Genomic DNA, 19,435 nt, shown 5'->3' with positions numbered 1-19,435 from the left:
TAGCATGTCGATATATTTATGCTACACAATATTTTACAATTCAGTATCGGTCCCAAAAGGTTTGCATTAGGCCAATTTGTTCTGATTTTAGAATAAGCGTGTTTGTTTACAAACAATAATAGGGTTTGTTTACAAACAAGAGAAAAGTCAGATGATATGCAAATTAGCCTGTTGCAATGGTGTTTTGCTAAGTCACCACTGCGCTGGAGTGTGCCTTTTGTTGGAACAATGTCACATAGCATCATTTGTTATGTCATAAATAAAGGATGATATGATCCTCAATTATTTACGACAGTGCATTGATATGACAACATAGTGGCTGGTGAGGTGCCTCTTCATACACAAAGAAAACAACAGAATGACTGGTACGACCAAGCTAATCAGCATGAAGCAAGATAATGCTCAGTGGCGATTAGTGAAAAGATTTCACTTGTGTCTGGGGCAGTCGGGTAGCCCAGTGGTTAAAGCGTTCGCTCGTCACGCCGAAGACCCGGGTTCGATTCCCGACATGGGTACAATGTGTGAAGCCCATTTCTGGTGTCCCCCGCCGTGATATTGCTGGAATATTGCTAAAAGCGGCGTAAAACCATACTCACTCACTCACTCACTCACTCACTCACTCACTCACTCACTTGTGTCTGTACTCCTGAGTTTCATATTAGATCATATCATGCCATGAATTCAGGAACTACTAATGTAATTTTGAAACCTCACGGGACCATTCACTGATCCCACAGAATATATACTGTTGTTTCACTTTTTTTCTACAGATTTGTATTGTTTTATTCCAAATTCAGTTGTGACTGACATTTCTCGATTACCACTAGCCAGTCTCGATAGATAATTACAGACACACAGACAGACACACAGACTGACAGGTATTGTTTGTTAAAGTGTCACAAGTTAAATGTCCAAGGTTAAAATCACTTGTAATTCATAAAATATTTTTAACAACCCGCCCTTTCTTGGTTTATGAGACACTATTATAACATTGGACAAATAATATTTTACATACATAGTAAGAAGATTGGGAAGAAACAGTGGTAGAAACAGTTGAGATCTAAAGTACATGTTTTCTACAGCATAAGCAATTTAGTAATAGGGGTTTGGTGACTGTCACTAAATATTTAACAATAAGATCTCTGGTGTCAGCAAAAGTGTAAAAAATGCATACAATTGTATCTCATATCTTGATGAAAGTACAGTGTGTAAAGCCCATTTCTGGTGTCCCCAGCCATGATATTGCTGGAATATTGCTAAATGCAGTGTAAACCTCACTCACTCACTCTTGATAAAAGTTACATGCCAAAAGAAAATGCATGTCTGTTTCCACTATTCCACCGATGGCGTAATGTCCTCTAGCAGGATGGGATGGTTGGAGATGGGGTTCTATTGTGTTGACCTGTCAGACATGTGTGTTACAGCTTCTCATTAATGTTTGATAGCTTCTCTCAGCTTGACTGGCCTATTTGTTAAACCATGTCGTGAACCACTGGGGGATAAATCATGAATAAGCATCATAAAGTCCATCTTCCCGAGGCAAGAGAGTTAACTGACTTTTAAAGTCCAGTTTCCACCCTTGCCGAACTAGGCTGGAATTCCTGGGCTCAATCGTAGCGCCACCAGTGGCTATTAGGAGTTATGTCCTTTCTATGCCTCTCCTATGGACCAATCAGGTTCCACCCCTCGTATCACTTGCATTTGCTTCAAACAAAACGGTGGCGCCCATGCAGTCAAGACGATCTGATTGATAATCAAGATCTATATTGTGATAAAACGAGTCTTACATCGCGAAGTGCATCAAATCACGTGAGCACCTTGATTAAAAGCATGAAAAGATTTAGAAAATATCTGTTGACAATGAGTTAGTGGTGCACATGCTTTGCAAATCCTGCAGTTGACCGAAATCTGCACGACACTTTATGAACCGGATTTCGATTTCGGTGCGCAATTTTGATTGGACTATGCATAGACTCTTTAGTCCAGCCAAAATGTAACTCCATAATACCGGCCTAGTTCGGCAAGGGTGGAAACTGAACTTTTATAGTCAGTTAACTCACTTGCCTCGGGAAGATGATCACAATATGGTACATGTAATTACCCATACAGTCATGATACAGCCAACCATGTCCTGTGTTAGTTTATGGTGTGTGACAAATAGGAGGATACTGCTACAGATGGAGTATTCTTACAAATCCGTGGGTGAGAAACCCATTTGAGATAACTGGTATCAAACATGTGTGAGATCAAATTCCAGGCCCTTGATTGGCTACTCCATGGTGATGACCTGAGGTCAGATTATGACGGACTACTTTCCTGATCTTAGGTCATTGCTAAGTTACTCGTGCTTCAGTCAAATGTTCACCTACGTCTGTGTTGAAGGTTATATCACAGCGTGTCAGCTTAATGTGGGAGGAAAGGCTGAAGTCATGCAAATCTCAGACGTTTACCATTTCTGTGAAGCACGGGTATGGTGCTGACAAACCTAGAAACATAATCGGGCAGAACCGGGATTTGAACCCATAATCATAGGTTTCTGGCATGCACAAGGAACACAACTCTGCACAGCGAATCGCAGCACCTTAGACGACTGGGCCACCCATGCCCCCATTCATGCTTTTAGTGTGTTATCCCCTGAACGTCTCAGCGACATATAAGTCCCTCCTCATCAACCCACGACCCGTGAAGATCCGGGGTAGAATAGCTCTTCAGCAACCCATGCTTGCGACTATGCTTGTTGTAAGAGGCGACTAAAGGGACTGGCCAGGCTCGCTGATAAAAAGAGTCTTACATCGCAAAGTGCATCAAATCACTTGATTAAAAACATGAAAAGATTTAGAAAATATCTGTTGACAACTAGTTAGTGGTGCACATGCCTTGCAAATCCTGCAGTTGACTGAAATCTGCATGACACTTTACGAACCGGATTTCAATTTCAGTGCGCGATTTTGATTGGACTGTATGCATAGACTCGTTAGTCCAGCCAAAATGTAACTCCATAATACCAGCCTAGTTCGGCAAGGGTGGAAACTGGACTTTTATAGTCAGTTAACTCACTTGCCCTTGGAAGATGCATAAAGTCAGAAGATGGAATAGTTCTGTACATTTATTCTTGATGATGGCAAAAATTAGAATGAACTACCATATTTTCCTTAATAAGCACCTTGCTGCAATAAGCTCTTGCCCAATATGTATTTCCCTTGGGATAATAAAGTTTTATCTTATCATATCTTTTCTTCACCAATCTGAAATACAAGCTCATTTTGCAACTACCTCTGCCAAGTCCTACAAGCGTATTTTGCAACTACCTCTGCCAAGTCTTACTAGCGTATTGTGCAACTACCTCTGCCAAGTCCTACAAGCGTATTGTGCAACTACCTCTGCCAAGTCCTACTAGCGTATTGTGCAACTACCTCTGCCAAGTCCTACTAGCGTTTTGTGCAACTACCTCTGCCAAGTCTTACTAGCGCATTATGCAACTACCTCTGCCAAGTCCTACTAGCGTATTGTGCAACTACCTCTGCCAAGTCTTACTAGGGTATTGTGCAACTACCTCTGCCAAGTCTTACTAGCGTATTGTGCAACTACCTCTACCAAGTCCTACTAGCGTAGTGTGCAACTACCTCTACCAAGTCCTACTAGCGTATTGTGCAACTACCTCTGCCAAGTCCTACTAGCGTATTGTGCAACTACCTCTGCCAAGTGTGTGTGGCAACTAATTGTGTTCTGACAGCTGTGTTAAACTGTATTCACTCACTCTTGTCTTATTTTATATCAAGTCTTGTATGCGACATGTTTACAATGTATTAATTTTGTTGCAGAATGACAAAGGCAAGTCTGGTCCCCTTAATGTCATCACAAGTCTGTTTCGGTCTTCTCCTGATGAGAAACGTCGAGATCGTGGATCCACATCATCTGAGAATGGAACGTCCAAATCGACAGAGCTCCCTCGCATAGAAGGAGGCAGTGGTCATCTGACTGGACCACAGAACCAGAACCGACCCACATATCTTTCAACTGGCGGCTCACGGACGACACGTTCCCCGAGATCCAGCCCAAACCCTGACAGATCCCCAAAGAGTCCCTCACCCAACCCCTCAAAGGTCAACTATCCCGTCCGTACAAAGACAGCGGAACAGCTGAAGTAAGTGGAGATAATCAGCCTGGACTACACTCAGGATACAATCTTAGAGTAAAGGTGTAAAGTCGCCTGGAGTAAATCAAGGATACTATCTTTGAGTAAAGGTATAAAAGTCGCCTGGAGTAAATCAAGGATACAATCTTTGAGTAAAGGTATAAAGGTCGCCTGGAGTAAATCAAGGATACAATCTTTGAGTAATGGTATAAAAGTCGCCTGGAGTAAATCAAGGATACAATCTTTGAGTAAAGGTTTAAAGTCGCCTGGAGTAAATCAAGGATACAGTCTTTGAGTAAAGGTGTAAAAGTTGCCAGGAGTAAATCAAGGATACAATCTTTGAGTAAACTTATAAAAGTTGCTTTCTGTTAATCAAGGATACAACCTAGAGCCGACGTATGAAAGTCGCCAGGATACAATCTTAGAGTAAAGGTATAAAAGTTGCTTGGAGTAAATCGAGGATAGAATCTTAAAGGTGTAAAAGTCGCCTGGAGTAAATCAAGGATGCAATCTTAGAGTAAAGGTATAAAAGTCGCCTGGAGTAAATCAAGGATACAATCTTAGAGAAAAGGTATAAAAGTTGCTGTGAGTAAATCGAGGATAGAATCTTAAAGGTGTAAAAGTCGCCTGGAGTAAATCAAGGATACAATCTTAGAGTAAAGGTATAAAAGTTGCTTGGAGTAAATCAAGGATACAATCTTAGAGTAAAGGTATAAAAGTCGCCTGGAGTAAATCAAGGATACAATCTTTGAGTAAAGGTAAAAAAGTCGCCTGGAGTAAATCAAGGATACAATCTTTGAGTAATGGTATAAAAGTCGCCTGGAGTAAATCAAGGATACAATCTTTGAGTAAAGGTTTAAAGTCGCCTGGTGTAAATCAAGGATACAATCTTAGAGTAAAGGTATAAAAGTTGCTTGGAGTAAATCGAGGATACAATCTTAGAGTAAAGGTATAAAAGTTGCCTGGAGTAAATCAAGGATACAATCTTAGAGTAAAGGTATAAAAGTCACCTGGAGTAATACAAGGATACAATCTTAGAGTAAAGGTATAAAAGTCACTTGGAGTAATACAAGGATACAATCTTAGAGTAAAGGTATAAAAGTCGCCTGGAGTAAATCAAGGATACAATCTTAAAGGTGTAAAAGTCGCCTGGAGTAAATCGAGGATAAAATCTACTGGCAGTTTGACAAGGACTACAGGACTTAGAGTAAAGCCGTGTACCCATGTAGACGTGAAGACATGTATATTCTGTCATTTATTTGAATTGTCTCCGTTTCTTGTGTTGAGGAGAGATCGATCATCTGCTGTTAGGTAATGTCCGGCTTAGGCTTCATCTGTTTTATGCATGATACTTCACAAACAATATTTTTTGTTGCGGATAATTGTGATTGTGTAATCAATATTACCGACAAGTACAACTATGGAGAACAATAATTGTTGTCATGGGGAGATGGACTGTATTGTGAGATAAACACGATGCGATCAGTTGAATTGTTATGTAACTAATGCCAATAGATATTATGTAGGAAAACTGTTCAAGCTGATCAAGATAACCTTGGTTTGGAGTCTCAGGTGATACTCCAGTCCAACTGTGATCAGGATGTTGGAGGAAATGTTTCAAGGACCTATTAGCTTACATCCATAGACAATGAGATGCATTTAGAAATGCTGCCTCTGTGTAGGAACAAATGTCAGGATTGATTTTCCATGGCTATATCAGAACTGCAAACAAGATGGGTATGCATGGCTCTTTCATGCATGCTGATAGTGTGTTTACTAAGGTGGGGATGATGACTGTCATAAATATAAACTCTGAGATAGTCATGGCAGGCAGAGTTATGGGGGTGGGCTGTGGAGTGCTCGGGTGGCAAGGGAAGGCAAGAGTGGTTGGGGAGGGCAATAGTGTGCTAGGGTGGCAAGGGAAGGCTTGGGAGGGCTAAGATGGCAAGGAAGGGCTAGGATAGGAAGGTCAGTTTGGGAGGGCTAGGATGGCAAGGGAGGACTAGGGTGGCAAGGGAAGGCTGTGGCAATGGTGGTTTGGGAGGGCTAGGGTGGCAAGGTCAGTTTGGGAGGGCTAGGGTGGCAAGGGAGGACTAGGGTGGCAAGAGAGGACTAGGGTGGCAAGGGAGGGCTAGGGTGGCAAGGGAAGGCAAGGGTGGTTGGGGAGGGCTACAGAGTGCTCGGGTGGCAAGGGCGGTTGGGTAAGGCAATAGAGTGCTCGGGTGGCAAGGGCGGTTGGGTAAGGCAATAGAGTGCTCGGGTGGCAAGGGAAGGCAAGGGTGGTTGGGGAAGGCAATAGAGTGCTCGGGTGGCAAGGGAAGGCAAGGGCGGTTGGGGAGGGCAATAGAGTGCTCGGGTGGCAAGGGAAGGCAAGGGCGGTTGGGGAGGGCAATAGAGTGCTCGGGTGGCAAGGGAAGGCAAGGGTGGTTGGGGAGGGCTACAGAGTGCTCGGGTGGCAAGGGAAGGCAAGGGTGGTTCGGGGGGCTACAGAGTGCTCGGGTGGCAAGGGAAGGCAAGGGTGGTTGGGGAAGGCAGTAGAGTGCTCGGGTGGCAAGGGAAGGCAAGGGTGGTTGGGGAAGGCAGTAGAGTGCTCGGGTGGCAAGGGAAGGCAAGGGTGGTTGGGGAAGGCAATAGAGTGCTCGGGTGGCAAGGGAAGGCAAGGGTGGTTGGGGAAGGCAGTAGAGTGCTCGGGTGGCAAGGGAAGGCAAGGGTGGTTGGGGAAGGCAATAGAGTGCTCGGGTGGCAAGGGAAGGCAAGGGCGGTTGGGGAGGGCTACAGAGTGCTCGGGTGGCAAGGGAAGGCAAGGGCGGTTGGGGAGGGCTACAGAGTGCTCGGGTGGCAAGGGAAGGCAAGGGTGGTTGGGGAGGGCTACAGAGTGCTCGGGTGACAAGGGAAGGCAAGGGTGGTTGGGGAGGGCAATAGAGTGCTCGGGTGGCAAGGTCGGTTTGGGAGGGCTAAGATGGCAAGGAAGGGCTAGGGTGGCAAGGAAGGGCTAGGGTGGCAAGGAAGGGCTAGGGTGGCAAGGAAGGGCTAGGGTGGCAAGGGAGGACAAGGGTGGTTTGAGAGGGCTAGAGAGGGCTGAGATCGGATGGCAAGGGAGGTTTAGGTTGCCATTGAGGGTGGGGAGGCAAGAGAGGTTTTGGGTGGCAAGGGAGGTTTAAGGCGGCAAAGGAGGTTAAGGGTGGCAAGGGGCGGCTACGGGGGCTACTGTAGGCAAGGGTAGTTTAGGGTGGCAAGGGTCAGCTAGTGGGACTAGGATAGTTTAGGGTGGCAAGGGAGGTTTAGGGTGGCAAGGGAGGTTTAGGGTGGCAAGGGAGGTTTGGGGTGGCAAGGGGTGGCAAGGGTCAGCTACTGGGGCTAGGATAGTTTAGGGTGGCAAGGGAGGTTTAGGGTGGCAAGGGGCGGCTTCGGGGGCTAGGATAGTTTAGGGTGGCAAGGGAGGGCGAGGGTGGCATTTTTATTCGAATATGAACGCATGATTATTAGAGAAGTTGTTATGATCTCTTGCACTTTAATCTTATAACTTAGCCCTTATTTACTGTGTGGGAATGGCGAGTGAATGCTGTCTTTGTGTTGTTTTGTAAAAAAAAGATATCTCAATTTGATGTTTTCCAGTGTTTTTCTCTTCTCTGATCGCAGAGATATGTTTGTAACAGGGATACAGGAATAATACATGTCAATTAAAAAACAATAGATTATTTATGTGATTACTTTGGCTCATGAAGGTCCAGTTGACTGCTTATGAATATGAAACAAAGACAGCAGTTTAACAAGCTTCAGTTGGATTTGTGATGGTTTAAGATCATTATTCTTAAAAAGAACAATCTTCAGAGAGAGAAAAATATTTGAACATTTGTGTGTTTTACAAGATTTATGAAAGCCTTCATTTGAAGAAAACACCAATTAGGATGCTGCAATCACTTTAATTTGTATGAATATATCGTGAAGTACAATTGTTTCAAATTTATGTTATTTATTTTGTTTTAATAAAAATGCATTAAGAATTGAAATTTAATCTCATTAGAATCAAATCTTAGTTCTTGCTACTGCTATACAAAGGTCTGAGGACATCCCATTACAGGATATATCAGAAAGACCTTTCATTTGACCAATCAGAGCATCACTTACTAGATCAGGAAAGTGACAGTGTGTTTTCTAATCATGCAACCTCATAAAAGTTAACACAGGTTAGTCAGAAAAAACAGTTACTGGCTCTACAACTGATTCTGTCAAAATCATCATCTGTTTTCTAGCGTCAGTGGGATAAACATTTGAATGAAAGATACTTTGTATTGCCCACACGAAGTACTGCCATACAACCTCAGACATCTATTAGACATTCTAGAAGGTTCTTTTGCTCAGTTTTATAATTTCGAATCAAGAACTTTGTCAAATATTTTCCAAAACCTGGTCTGGAATGGAAGATGCCAGTTTGAAACTGGTGCCGTATCACTTACGAAAGCTGCTCTCTCATTGATTAATGTTGACTTCATTGGTCGATCAATGGTCATTCTTGTGTGACCTGTAATGGGATGTCCTCAGATCTTTGTGTAGCAGTAATGATTACTAAAATTTGATATTAACTAGATTGAATTGAAATTGTGAAGAACTATTTTTGGAAAGCTAAGGTAAAGCCAATGTATCTGTAATATGAGTAGAAAACACTTGGTTTTCCTTCAGAACATGACATGATACGTGCATCTTCAACTTGACAGTAACATTCTAATCTACTCTCTGTTCATATATTTCTGACCGCCTCCGTGGTCTAGTGGTAGAGTGTCCGTCCGGAGAGCGGAAGGTCCGGGGTTTGATCCCCGACCACGTCATACCAAAAGACGTTAAAGGATGGTACTTGTTGTTACCCTGTCTGGCACACGGCATTAAGGGGCTAAAACAAGGACTGGTCAGCTCGAGTCAGTATACTGTGTCTGAGTGGGGTATTCATGTTAAACTGCGGCATGGTATCTCAATGAGCTAGCACTATAAATCGGCATCAGTCCGGACTAGTACAAGCAGCCACACAAACATACACACGTACATGCATGTCGCTATATCAGTGCAAATAATCTTGGACGCGACGTTAAACCCCATTTCACCTCACCTCATATATTTCTGCCTGTAATGCGATGTTATCTATCTGTTGAACCTATGGCTGGCTACCTGGGCTACTATCAATGCATTGTGCTCAGTAATAGAACATTACATCTTTCATCCTTGACAACATTCTGTGCCAAAAATGTTTGCTTCTACAAGACCGTACTTGTCTTTGGCATGATATTCATTAGATTTTAGTGTTAATATATTATTGGCTGAACTTACCAGGCTGAACAAACTGCCTTGGGTTTTGGTGGTAAGATGATGGGGGTTAAGATCCCTAGGATGACAGTGTGTTCAGCGCAGACTGTGCTGAAAATGAAGGAGGTGGGCTTCAAGGTGACAATTTGTTTTCAGTTTCTGGTCTTTTATCTGGACACCATAGACACCTCTAGATTTCTACTCGTGTCGTCCCCATGGGGATTCTGGGTTAGAATTGTCCCCAGAAACGAATACTGGTCGTAAGTGGCGACTTCATGGATCGGATAGTTAGGCCCAGTGACTTGGTTCATGGCCGTCTCTATCTCTCTAATCTAATTTCGCAGATCTGTTTAAGACAAAATCTGCAATTTTTGCAGAAGAATCACCCAATTTGCCTTTTGTAATCAATCAATCGATTCCCAAAGTTTCATTATTTTTAAGCTTGTCTATCAAATTTTAGCACTCGAATGATGCCCAAACATTTAACATGAGATTCATACATTCAAGATATGAATCCTACAATAAAATGAAATTTGAAATAAATAATCTATCACTTGTTAACAATCTTGTGGTATTATGACTACATTATTTTATACCAAAGCATACATGTTACCCTGAATGGAGCTGTTAGAGTTCTGGACCCGTGTAGATCCGGGGTTAGAATAGGTCTTCAGCAACCCATGCTTGCCATAAGAGGTGACTAGCGGGACGGGATGGTCAGGCTCGCTGACTTGGTTGATGCATGTCATCGATCCCAATTGTGTGGATCTATGCTCATGATCTCAATCACTTAATTGTCTGGTCCAGACTTGATTATTTACAGACCGCCATCAAATAGCTAGAATATTACTGAGTGCTATGGGCGGCCATTCGGTCAAAAAATACAAAGTTGACAAAAGTACGCAATTAAGATCAAATATTACGAATAAATAACTAAATGTTACAACTGAAGGTCAAAATACAAAACAAACAGACGAGGGTTAAACATACAAAGTTGAAATAAATGTCAAAAGTGCGCAATATTAATAGTCAAATGTTACGAAAAGACGTCATAAGAAAAGAAAGAACAATGTGTACGAAAGAACGTCAGTGAGCACAAAAGGACGTTGACAATAACAAACAAACGAACATGTTAGAGTTCTGTAATACATTGTTTGTTTTCAGGGAGGATGTGTCGTTGTGTCGCAGTTCGGGAGACTGGCATACCGTGCAGGACTTCTATGCAACCTTGTTTGAGTCCTTCATCGAACTCAATGCAGCTTTCAAGGTATTGTTGTAGTTCATCCACATCGACACTGTTTCACCATCAACAGATGAGAGCCAGCAAATGTTCATGATTGAATTCCCATTGATCTCTCATTGATTTATCATTAGCAGGGTTTGACACATCCTTGTGAAAATGGACGTCACGATGACCGCATATCTGGGATGGGGGTCATTTCCTTAATTGGGGGTCATGATTTTCTTTACACAAAAAATGAATCAAGACCTGGTTCTGTTTTGACAGGCCCTGCCATGCTTGTTTGTGGTCCGATATACCGTGACTGCTGTAAGCGCTAGGGGAAATACTAGCAGCTGATTGGCTGGTGTGTGGTCAATCCAGTTACGCATTGCGACAGCGATCCGGCCATGAATAGACAGTGGAAATCCAAGTTTCCTTTTCATGAAAGTTATTTTAGTCTCATTTGATTCTGAAAGTTTGTAGATTTGTTTATATTGAACAAATAGCGGGGTAGCAATCAGTATTTTCAAACTATTTTAAATATTGAGCGAATTTATCATGTCACTTATCATGTCACTTATCAAAAACTTTTGCTGAGTATTTCCGGAAAGAATTGTGTCATATACGCAGGAGTTGCAGTTCATGTAAAAATCATTGGTTTAATGCTGCAAGTCAGCTCACCATAATGAGATAATTGTTATGCAATACTAAGAAAACAAGATGTCTTTCCCAAGGTTGCATGTCTTTATGGTGGTATCTCTTATACTGGAGATATCCCAGAACATATGATGTGTGGCCAAAAAGGTGAAGAGTTTGTGTATATATCATTTAACCTGATACATATTTCATAGGCATGCAAAGATATGAAGTATATCTCAGATACGTATATCCAAAATAAGTATATCAAGTTTCAGTTTTGTGTACTGTGGAATGATCAGAATATCCATGACGTTTTTCTCGGATTTCAAACAGTGACTTGTGGCAAACTTGGAGGAAAAAGTATTATTTCGACCACAGTTGTCACAAGTTATTTTGTTCTTAAATCCAGACGTATACATTGCGTTAACTGCAACACTTCTCTTTATTGGAACTGTCTTCCATGAAATACAAGACGCCTTTGCAAAAACGTAACTAATGAGGTCCAGACAAACCAAGCTCTTGGACTAAAAGGGTCCTGACTAACAGGGTTTCTGGACTATCAAGGTTCAGTTAAGACTAGTAGGGTTCTGAACCTTGAAACAGAGTCCTGACTAACAGGGTTTCTGGACTAACAAGGTTCGGTTAAGACTAGTAGGGTTCTGAACCTTGAAGCAGGGTCCTGACTAACAGGGTTTCTGGACTAACAAGGTTCAGTTAAGACTAGTAGGGTTCTGAACCCTTAAAATGGGTCCTGACTGACAGGGGTCCTGAATTGTGAGACTTGATTGTTGTCCCACACAATACGTTTTCTGGGGGCTTTTAAAATGGACACCGTCAGTACTTACGTCTGTCTGTGCAAGATGTCATTTCCGGCGCAGATCTTGGAAACTGTACAATATTTCATCACTAAGCTTGGCACTTAGTTAGGTCTAGTGGTGAACTGGTGTCTTTCCATAGTTTGGGATTATCGGCAAAAATATTTTTCGAGTTTCCATGGCAACAACTTGGACTTGGACTGGACATTGGGGAAGCGCTCGTTTCCGGAGCTGATCTTGAAAACCGTACAACATTTCTTCACCAACTTGGCGCACAGATAGGTCTAGCGGTGAACTGGTGCCTTTTGATGTTTTGGATTTTTAAAAAAAATTATTTTTCGAGTTTTCATGGTAAACAAAAATTATATAAATGTAACTAGTTTACATATTCATGACAAGTATTCACTATTGAGATATAGATGACTTACCATTTCTGCAAACTCCTGGTGTCATCGCTTATTTTCAATGGCTGATGCATATAATTTTCACCACAATTTTACGTTTTGTGCCTTTTTTATGCACATAATTGAGACTTGTTATCCTCTGGTATTGACAATATATTGACCAAGGGGGTTCTGACTAATAGGATTTCTGGACCAACAGGGCTCACACGACAAGGGCAGTTCGTAAAATGTTTTATCGTTCCTTGGGAACTAAATACTATAAGTTGTAGCAGTATTACGCAGGGTGTACATATGGTTTTAATTGTCCCTTGTTAGATGTTATACCACTCGCCTCTGGGGACTAATAAAACCACATATATACCGTATTCAATGTAATAATCGCCCCGCTCTAATAAGCGCCCACGGCGAAATTTGCTAATATATTGGCAAGTGAACAATCCCAATTAGCACCCCTCCCGATTGTTCAATGTATACAAGACTTATTCATTTGTGTATAATACGTGTGTTATATGCATCCTTAATCATGGGAAATTAAATTCTGGAAAATATATCTGTCGTATATAAACATTTCAGGCTGTCGGCATAAACCACGAAATTTACGATCTTTCAACTCTGTTGTTTCACCAAAATAATATTCTATTAAGAGCCCCCTATTTCTAATTTTGAGAGCGCCCTGGGCGCTTATTATGTCGAATACGGTATATGTTCTGTAATAAGATGAAGCATATTCACAAGGCGATAAATTCTTTTGTTGTTGGTCGGAGTTGCAGTGTTGTCATTGTGTGTTGCAAGTTGCTATAGATGTTTAAGACAATGCACTAAGCTAGTCTCTGAAGACCAGGTGGTATAGTGAACTATTCGCAGCAAGCATTGTGCATGTTGTATGGATCCATCACAGTTCGTACTACACATCACACGGTCCACTGAACAATGAGTAGAGACGAGATGTGTGTTGTGTTAAATGATTTAATGGTATGAGAAGACTGGGCTATTTTGAGTCTCCCATGAGGGTCATCGTGGTCAATAGTCTTTACTTGCACTACTTACCCTTGTTCAGTGTCGTATTGTTCCTATCGGCCTGGTCATTCTACAACAAATTGATTTGTTATTAATCCTTGATATTCAATCTGATGGTGGGATATTAATCTCTGCCAAGAATTACTAAGCAATATAATATTTGTTAACTTGTCATTTCGAGAACAAAAAAATGGAAATACATGTAATAACCTAAACAGAACTATTTAATGAGTGGCCTTTGTTGTGTTTAATGAATAGCCTCACCTGTTTGGTTTACACAATTTGAGGTTATTGGGAAGCTTCTGTTTCTTTGTTTGTTGTTTAATGCCACATTTAGCAATATTTTAGATGCACTTCACGATGTAAGATCCGTTTTATCACAATATAGATCTTGATTATCAATCAGATCGTCTTGACTGAGCGCCGCCATTTTGTTTGATTACCCAATGCAATAGTGATACGAGGGGTGGAATCTGATTGGCAAATAGGAGAGGCATAGAAGGGACATAACTCGTAATAGCCACTGGTGGCGCTATGATCAAGCCCAGGAATTCCAGCGTAGTTCGGCAAGGGTGGAAACTGGACTTTTAAAGTCAGTTAACTCTCTTGCCTCAGGAAGTTGTCCCTATTATGACCAGGGCACATTTCTACGAAGCATTTTACACATGACAACTATCATAACTGTTGCTACAACTATCAGCTTTCAGTGGGTATGCCTGCTTATAGCAGGGGAATCCTGCCTCGTTCTGATTCTACAGCGTCTATGGAGAATGTAATTTGATACCTGGCTACAATTCCGCTGATGAACAAGAAAGTGTTGTCATTAGAAATATCTCAATTGCTTAAAAGTTAAAATAAAAAGAGCACCGACTGTTTTACATATGAATTTAGCATAGATTCACATGCAATTACATGCAATTATCAAGACATAATGATACGGCCTGGCTGCAGTAAACGGTTCAAAAGTAATGTGTATACACTTCCGGTTGTGAAGTTTTGCTCTGTATTTCAAGTGTTTACCGGGATCTTTCTATCTCAAGCCATATAAGGCATTATTCTTCATTTTGTATTGGTTGTTGGTGTATTTGGAAAACAGTCAATCACAGAAAAAGGTGGAGCTTTAGTATAGTGCAGCAATCTGGTTGGTTAAAGAGCATCACCCTTTCTGAGCCATTTCATTCAGAAATAGCTGGTTCTGGAATTCTGTTAGTGTCAACAGTTTAAGTTTTATCGCTTATATCTGTGATCTTGTTGAAAGACCTGTCACTCTAGGGCACATATAACGCCACTGTTATGTTTAAATATCATGATGTCCTCAATTCAAATGGACAGTTCTTCATTAGGGGTAAATGATGTGACTAGAGGGTCAAATACTTTAAATCCAGGATCTTACTATCTCACAAGTGTTATTAACATACTGTCATTGCTATACCCTTGTGGGATAATTAAATAAACAATTGATTAAATTGTACTGACACTTGTTTCCTGTCCTGTCGAAATGAAGAAAGAAATTCAGAAGCCACTAGTTGATTCAAAATGGAGTGTTTAGGTCACGTGACCAAACCGAGACACCTGATTGGTTGGAATTGTAAAACTGTCGTCTGCTCCAAATTGCTGTACATTTTTAGACTTATATTGCAAAGTAATACACAGGAAGATATTCTATTTGTTTCATAATTGGATTAAGAACGATGTACCAACTGTTGTCCAGTGATAGTGGAGAGGAACTTTGAAAACACAAATGGATTTTTTGCTCTGGTGGAGGTTCGTGCATGTGTGGAATATATACATGTTGAATATGTTGATACAACAAAAGATATAACATGTATTCTTTTGACAAATGCATATATCAATGACATTTTTCTGTTTAAATTGAATATGGGGCTCAATAATATCCTGATCTTTTAATCATGAAATGACAAACGCTTCAACATGATAATGATCCACTGTAAATAACCTTTATTTCCTCTTTTATCGACCGCCTCCGTGGTCTAGTGGTAGAGCGTCCGCCCGGAGAGAGGAAGGTCCAGAGTTCGATCCCCGACCGCGTCATACCAAAAGACGTTAAAAATCGGTACTTGTTGTTACCCTGTCTGGCACTCGGCATTAAGGGGCTAAAACAAGGACTGGTCGGCTCGGAGTCAGTATACTGTGTCTGAGTGGGGTATTCATGTTAAACTGCGGCATGGTATCTCAATGAGCTAGCACTATAAATCGGCATCAGTCCGGACAAGTACAAGCAGACACACAAACACACACACGTACATGCACGTCGCTATATAACAGCAATTATCTTGGACGCGACGTTAAACCCCATTTCACCTCACCTCACCTCTTCAATCACTGAAACATGTCTGTTGAAATTAATGGGACTGTAACATAAGAGCATCTTTGTAAATGCATGAAAACAATATCTGTGATATTTACAGTTTGTAAAAGTTGTATCATATTATTGTTCATTCATTGGTATACTTGTGTATTTTTAAGTATATTTAAAAAAATGTAACATAAACATTATGATTTTCCTGACAATCTGTTATCCTTAACATAACATTTAATTCTAAATGTGATAATTACATTTAAAAGATATTGAAGCATATTCTTTTTGGGTTATTCTTTGACGAATGAACTAACAGGTAAATAATTAAGCAAACATAGCAGGATACCATGTTTGTGTGTTGTTCTCTGCCTTCCTGGGGCATTTGAGCTATATTTCATTGACGAGAGTGCTTATCTCTCTAATCGGCCAGTTTGAGACATCACATTTGCCATTCTTAAGGCGAGGCCCCAATCTCATTGAAATCAGATCTTATTTCTCGCTGCCGCTAAACAAAGATCTGAGGACATCCCATTACGGGTCACGTCAGACCGACCTTTCGCAAACTCTGACCGACCAATGGAATTACTGACAAGAAGTTGACATTAGCCAATCATGTCCCTAAGGCACCTATTTCATGCTTTATTGCACTAATTTCAAATTGGCGACTAGGCATCGAAACATATTTTGACAAATTCTCGCTTAAAAATTTGAAACCTGAACAAAAGAATATTCTCGAATGGCTAATATATGGTCTAGATTGTATAGATTCAGTCGTTAAGCCCGTAACTATCGTTCGGAATACACCGTTTTAAAGTTTTCGAGGCTGCATGATTAGAAATCACATTCTGACTTTCATGATCTGGTAAGTGAAGCTCTGATTGGTTGGATGAAAGGTCATTCTGAAGTGACCCCTAATGGGATGTCCTCAGATCTTTGTTCAGCGGTAGCGAGAACTAAGATGTGATTTTAATGAGATTGGGCAAGGCCCTGAAAACGCGGGAAAATGAAGAAAATGGGGAATGCCCTGCTCAGAGTGTAGGCTGTATGGTATCTAACATTATGGGAGAAACGACAATCACAGCCCTACTTTCGCTTAGTGAAATCAGGTCCAGGTCCTCTTCTAGTAAGCGATCTTAGCGCTAAGATGATCGTAACTCCCATACTTTAACATAGGCTTACAATAGTCGTAGCACTAAGATCGCTTTGAGCAAGTGGGCCCAGGTCCTCTTCTAGTAAGCGATCTTGCCATGAGCCAGAAGTGTTAATGATCTACTGGATCTGAAATCCTGCATCCTATAGACAGTTTGATTGTCATTTTTAGAAGTTTTCACCATCTAAATGGAGGCGTGGCAATTCAGACCCTTTCAGTATTCATGAATAATGAAAATGGACGCCCCAAAACAAGGTGCATCCACTGGGACACAGAAAATTTGTATGCATGTTTAGTATTGAATGCTGCTATTTCATAACTGGCTTGTTGTTTCAGTTGAAGAAATCTATATTTAACTAATGGCCTCTGGACATGCTTAATTTTCTTGTCAAGGTGATAGAGTGTTGTCTCCGTATCGATTGGTATGGCAGAACAACATGACTTTCGAATGTTTTTCGGGGGAGAAAGGTTGAGTGTGTGTAAACAAGTGCAAACAAACATGTGTAAACTGTATATATCATATAACATATTACCATATTTGATGTAATAAGCCTTGGCGCTCTCAAATTTGGAAATAGGGGCTCTTATTAGAATATAATTTTGGTGAAAAAAACAGTTGAAAGATTGTTTTGAAATTGAAGAAATTTTGTGGTTTATGCTGACAGCCTGAAATGTTTATGCAGACAGATATATTTTTTCAGAATTTAATTGCCCATAATTAAGGGTGCATTTAACACATGAGTGCGTATTATACGCGAATAAATAAGTCTTTTGTACATTGATCAACTGGAACGGGTGCTAATTGGAATTTTTCACTAGCCAATATATTAGCAAATATCGCCGTGGGCGCTTATTAGAGTGGGGCGCTTATTATGTCGAATATGGTATATCGTAAGATAAACACAAGCAAGGAATTTAGCTGTTTTGTTTGAATCAACATGGTTGTATTCAGTATGTAACATTCCTCTTGGACTCCCATGGTTAACCTGGGACTCCTACAATTATATCTAAAGGCTAGGAGTCTCCTTGACCCTAGTCCTGCACCATGACTGTGGAATTTATTTATTTTATGAAGACAAAACCAATCTAGATATCAATACAAAAGCAAGTTTAGCCAGCTCTAGCTAGCTCTATTTAGCAACAGGTAAATTATTTGTTTTAATTGAAGTGTATTGTGTAATATAAGATTTCATAGGCTACATGTTAGTCTAACTGGACCCCCAAAATAGATACTGTATTCGACGTAATTAGCGCCCCGCTCTAATAAGTGTCCACAGCAATATTTGCTAATATATTGGCTAATGAATCCTAATTAGCACCCCTTTTGATTGATCAATGTACACAAGACTTATTTATTATTATGGGCAATTAAATTCTGGAAAATATATCTGTCGTGTATAAACATTTCAGGCTGTCAGCATAAACCATGAAATTTACGAACTTTCAACTTTTTTTCCATCAAAATAATATTCCAATAAGAGCCCCCATATTATTAATTTCAAGAGCGCCCTGGGTGCTTATTACGTCAAATACGGTAACCCATGTTAACTCTGAGTCTGTGTTAGAGAATGAGAGACAGGACGGTCATAGCACAATCATCCCTTTGTGGAGTGAGACCCTGCCCTTCGGACAGTCACTCATCACTGAACCCTTGCCACATATTGTCCCTAAGATCACACTCCTACTGGAAACTGAGGATTCTGGGTCATATTGTTTTAAAATAAAATATTTATAGCAAATCTCCCATAATGACCTACCCTGTTTGTCTACTGGTTATTGTCTACTGGTTATAATGGATCTTTTCTTCTATGGGTCGTATCTCTTCAGTAAACCAATAGGCATTAAAGGTGAAATGTTTCCATCAGCACTGCCGATAAAGGCCTGTCTCGTAGCTCCTGTCAACTTATTGTCTGCTAATGTGGCTCTGCAATATTGATCTGCAGCTGTTCGATGGTATCTAGGAAAACAGGGCAACTCTGAGACTATTGTGTCAACTGACCCAATGTCCGGCCGTTAAAAGTGCAGTTCCTCAGTTGTGACAGGCAAAAGGACTGGAAAATTATCTCCATTGATTTTATTGATCTCAGTCATGCAAACAGTTGCAGAGAAAAATAATTTTGAATTATTAAACACTGTCTCCATTTCCATTGTCTTGTCAAAACTTAGCGAGAACATCCTTTGACAAAGAGTCAGCGATCCAAGGTTGCATGAAGGAGAGATAATTCAGTTTTTGTTCTTGGTATCAAATTACTGTTACCGTATTTTCTTGAGTATAGTGCGCACCCATGTATAATGCGCACCCCCCTCTAGCGGGTTCAGTATTTTTGAAAAAAAATATTCAAATACCAAGCGAAGAAAAAAAATTACACCGTAGAATCTACCCCTTCAGCGAAGTCCGGCAAACGAACAGGTGAATTTGAGATAAAAAAAATCACCAG

At 40.8% G+C, this 19,435-nt stretch overlaps 1 protein-coding gene across 2 annotated transcripts in view; it reads left to right on the top strand.

The window, feature by feature from the left end:
- The window catches only part of LOC124143382 (probable E3 ubiquitin-protein ligase HECTD2), a 75,325-nt gene that overhangs the window by 18,496 nt on the left and 37,394 nt on the right, over positions 1–19,435 (top strand). For both annotated transcript variants that reach the window (XM_048392065.1, XM_048392064.1), the window contains exons 2-3: positions 3,822–4,144; positions 10,595–10,697. In XM_048392065.1, coding sequence (XP_048248022.1) covers positions 3,822–4,144; positions 10,595–10,697 — 426 coding nt within the window. The remainder of the gene's footprint in view (positions 1–3,821; positions 4,145–10,594; positions 10,698–19,435) is intronic.

This window comes from Haliotis rufescens, unplaced genomic scaffold (genome assembly GCF_023055435.1).
Source record: "Haliotis rufescens isolate VD_foot unplaced genomic scaffold, xgHalRufe1.0.p SCAF_108, whole genome shotgun sequence".
NCBI classification, from domain to species: domain Eukaryota; kingdom Metazoa; phylum Mollusca; class Gastropoda; order Lepetellida; family Haliotidae; genus Haliotis; species Haliotis rufescens.
This window is presented reverse-complemented; position numbering and strand designations above follow the sequence as displayed.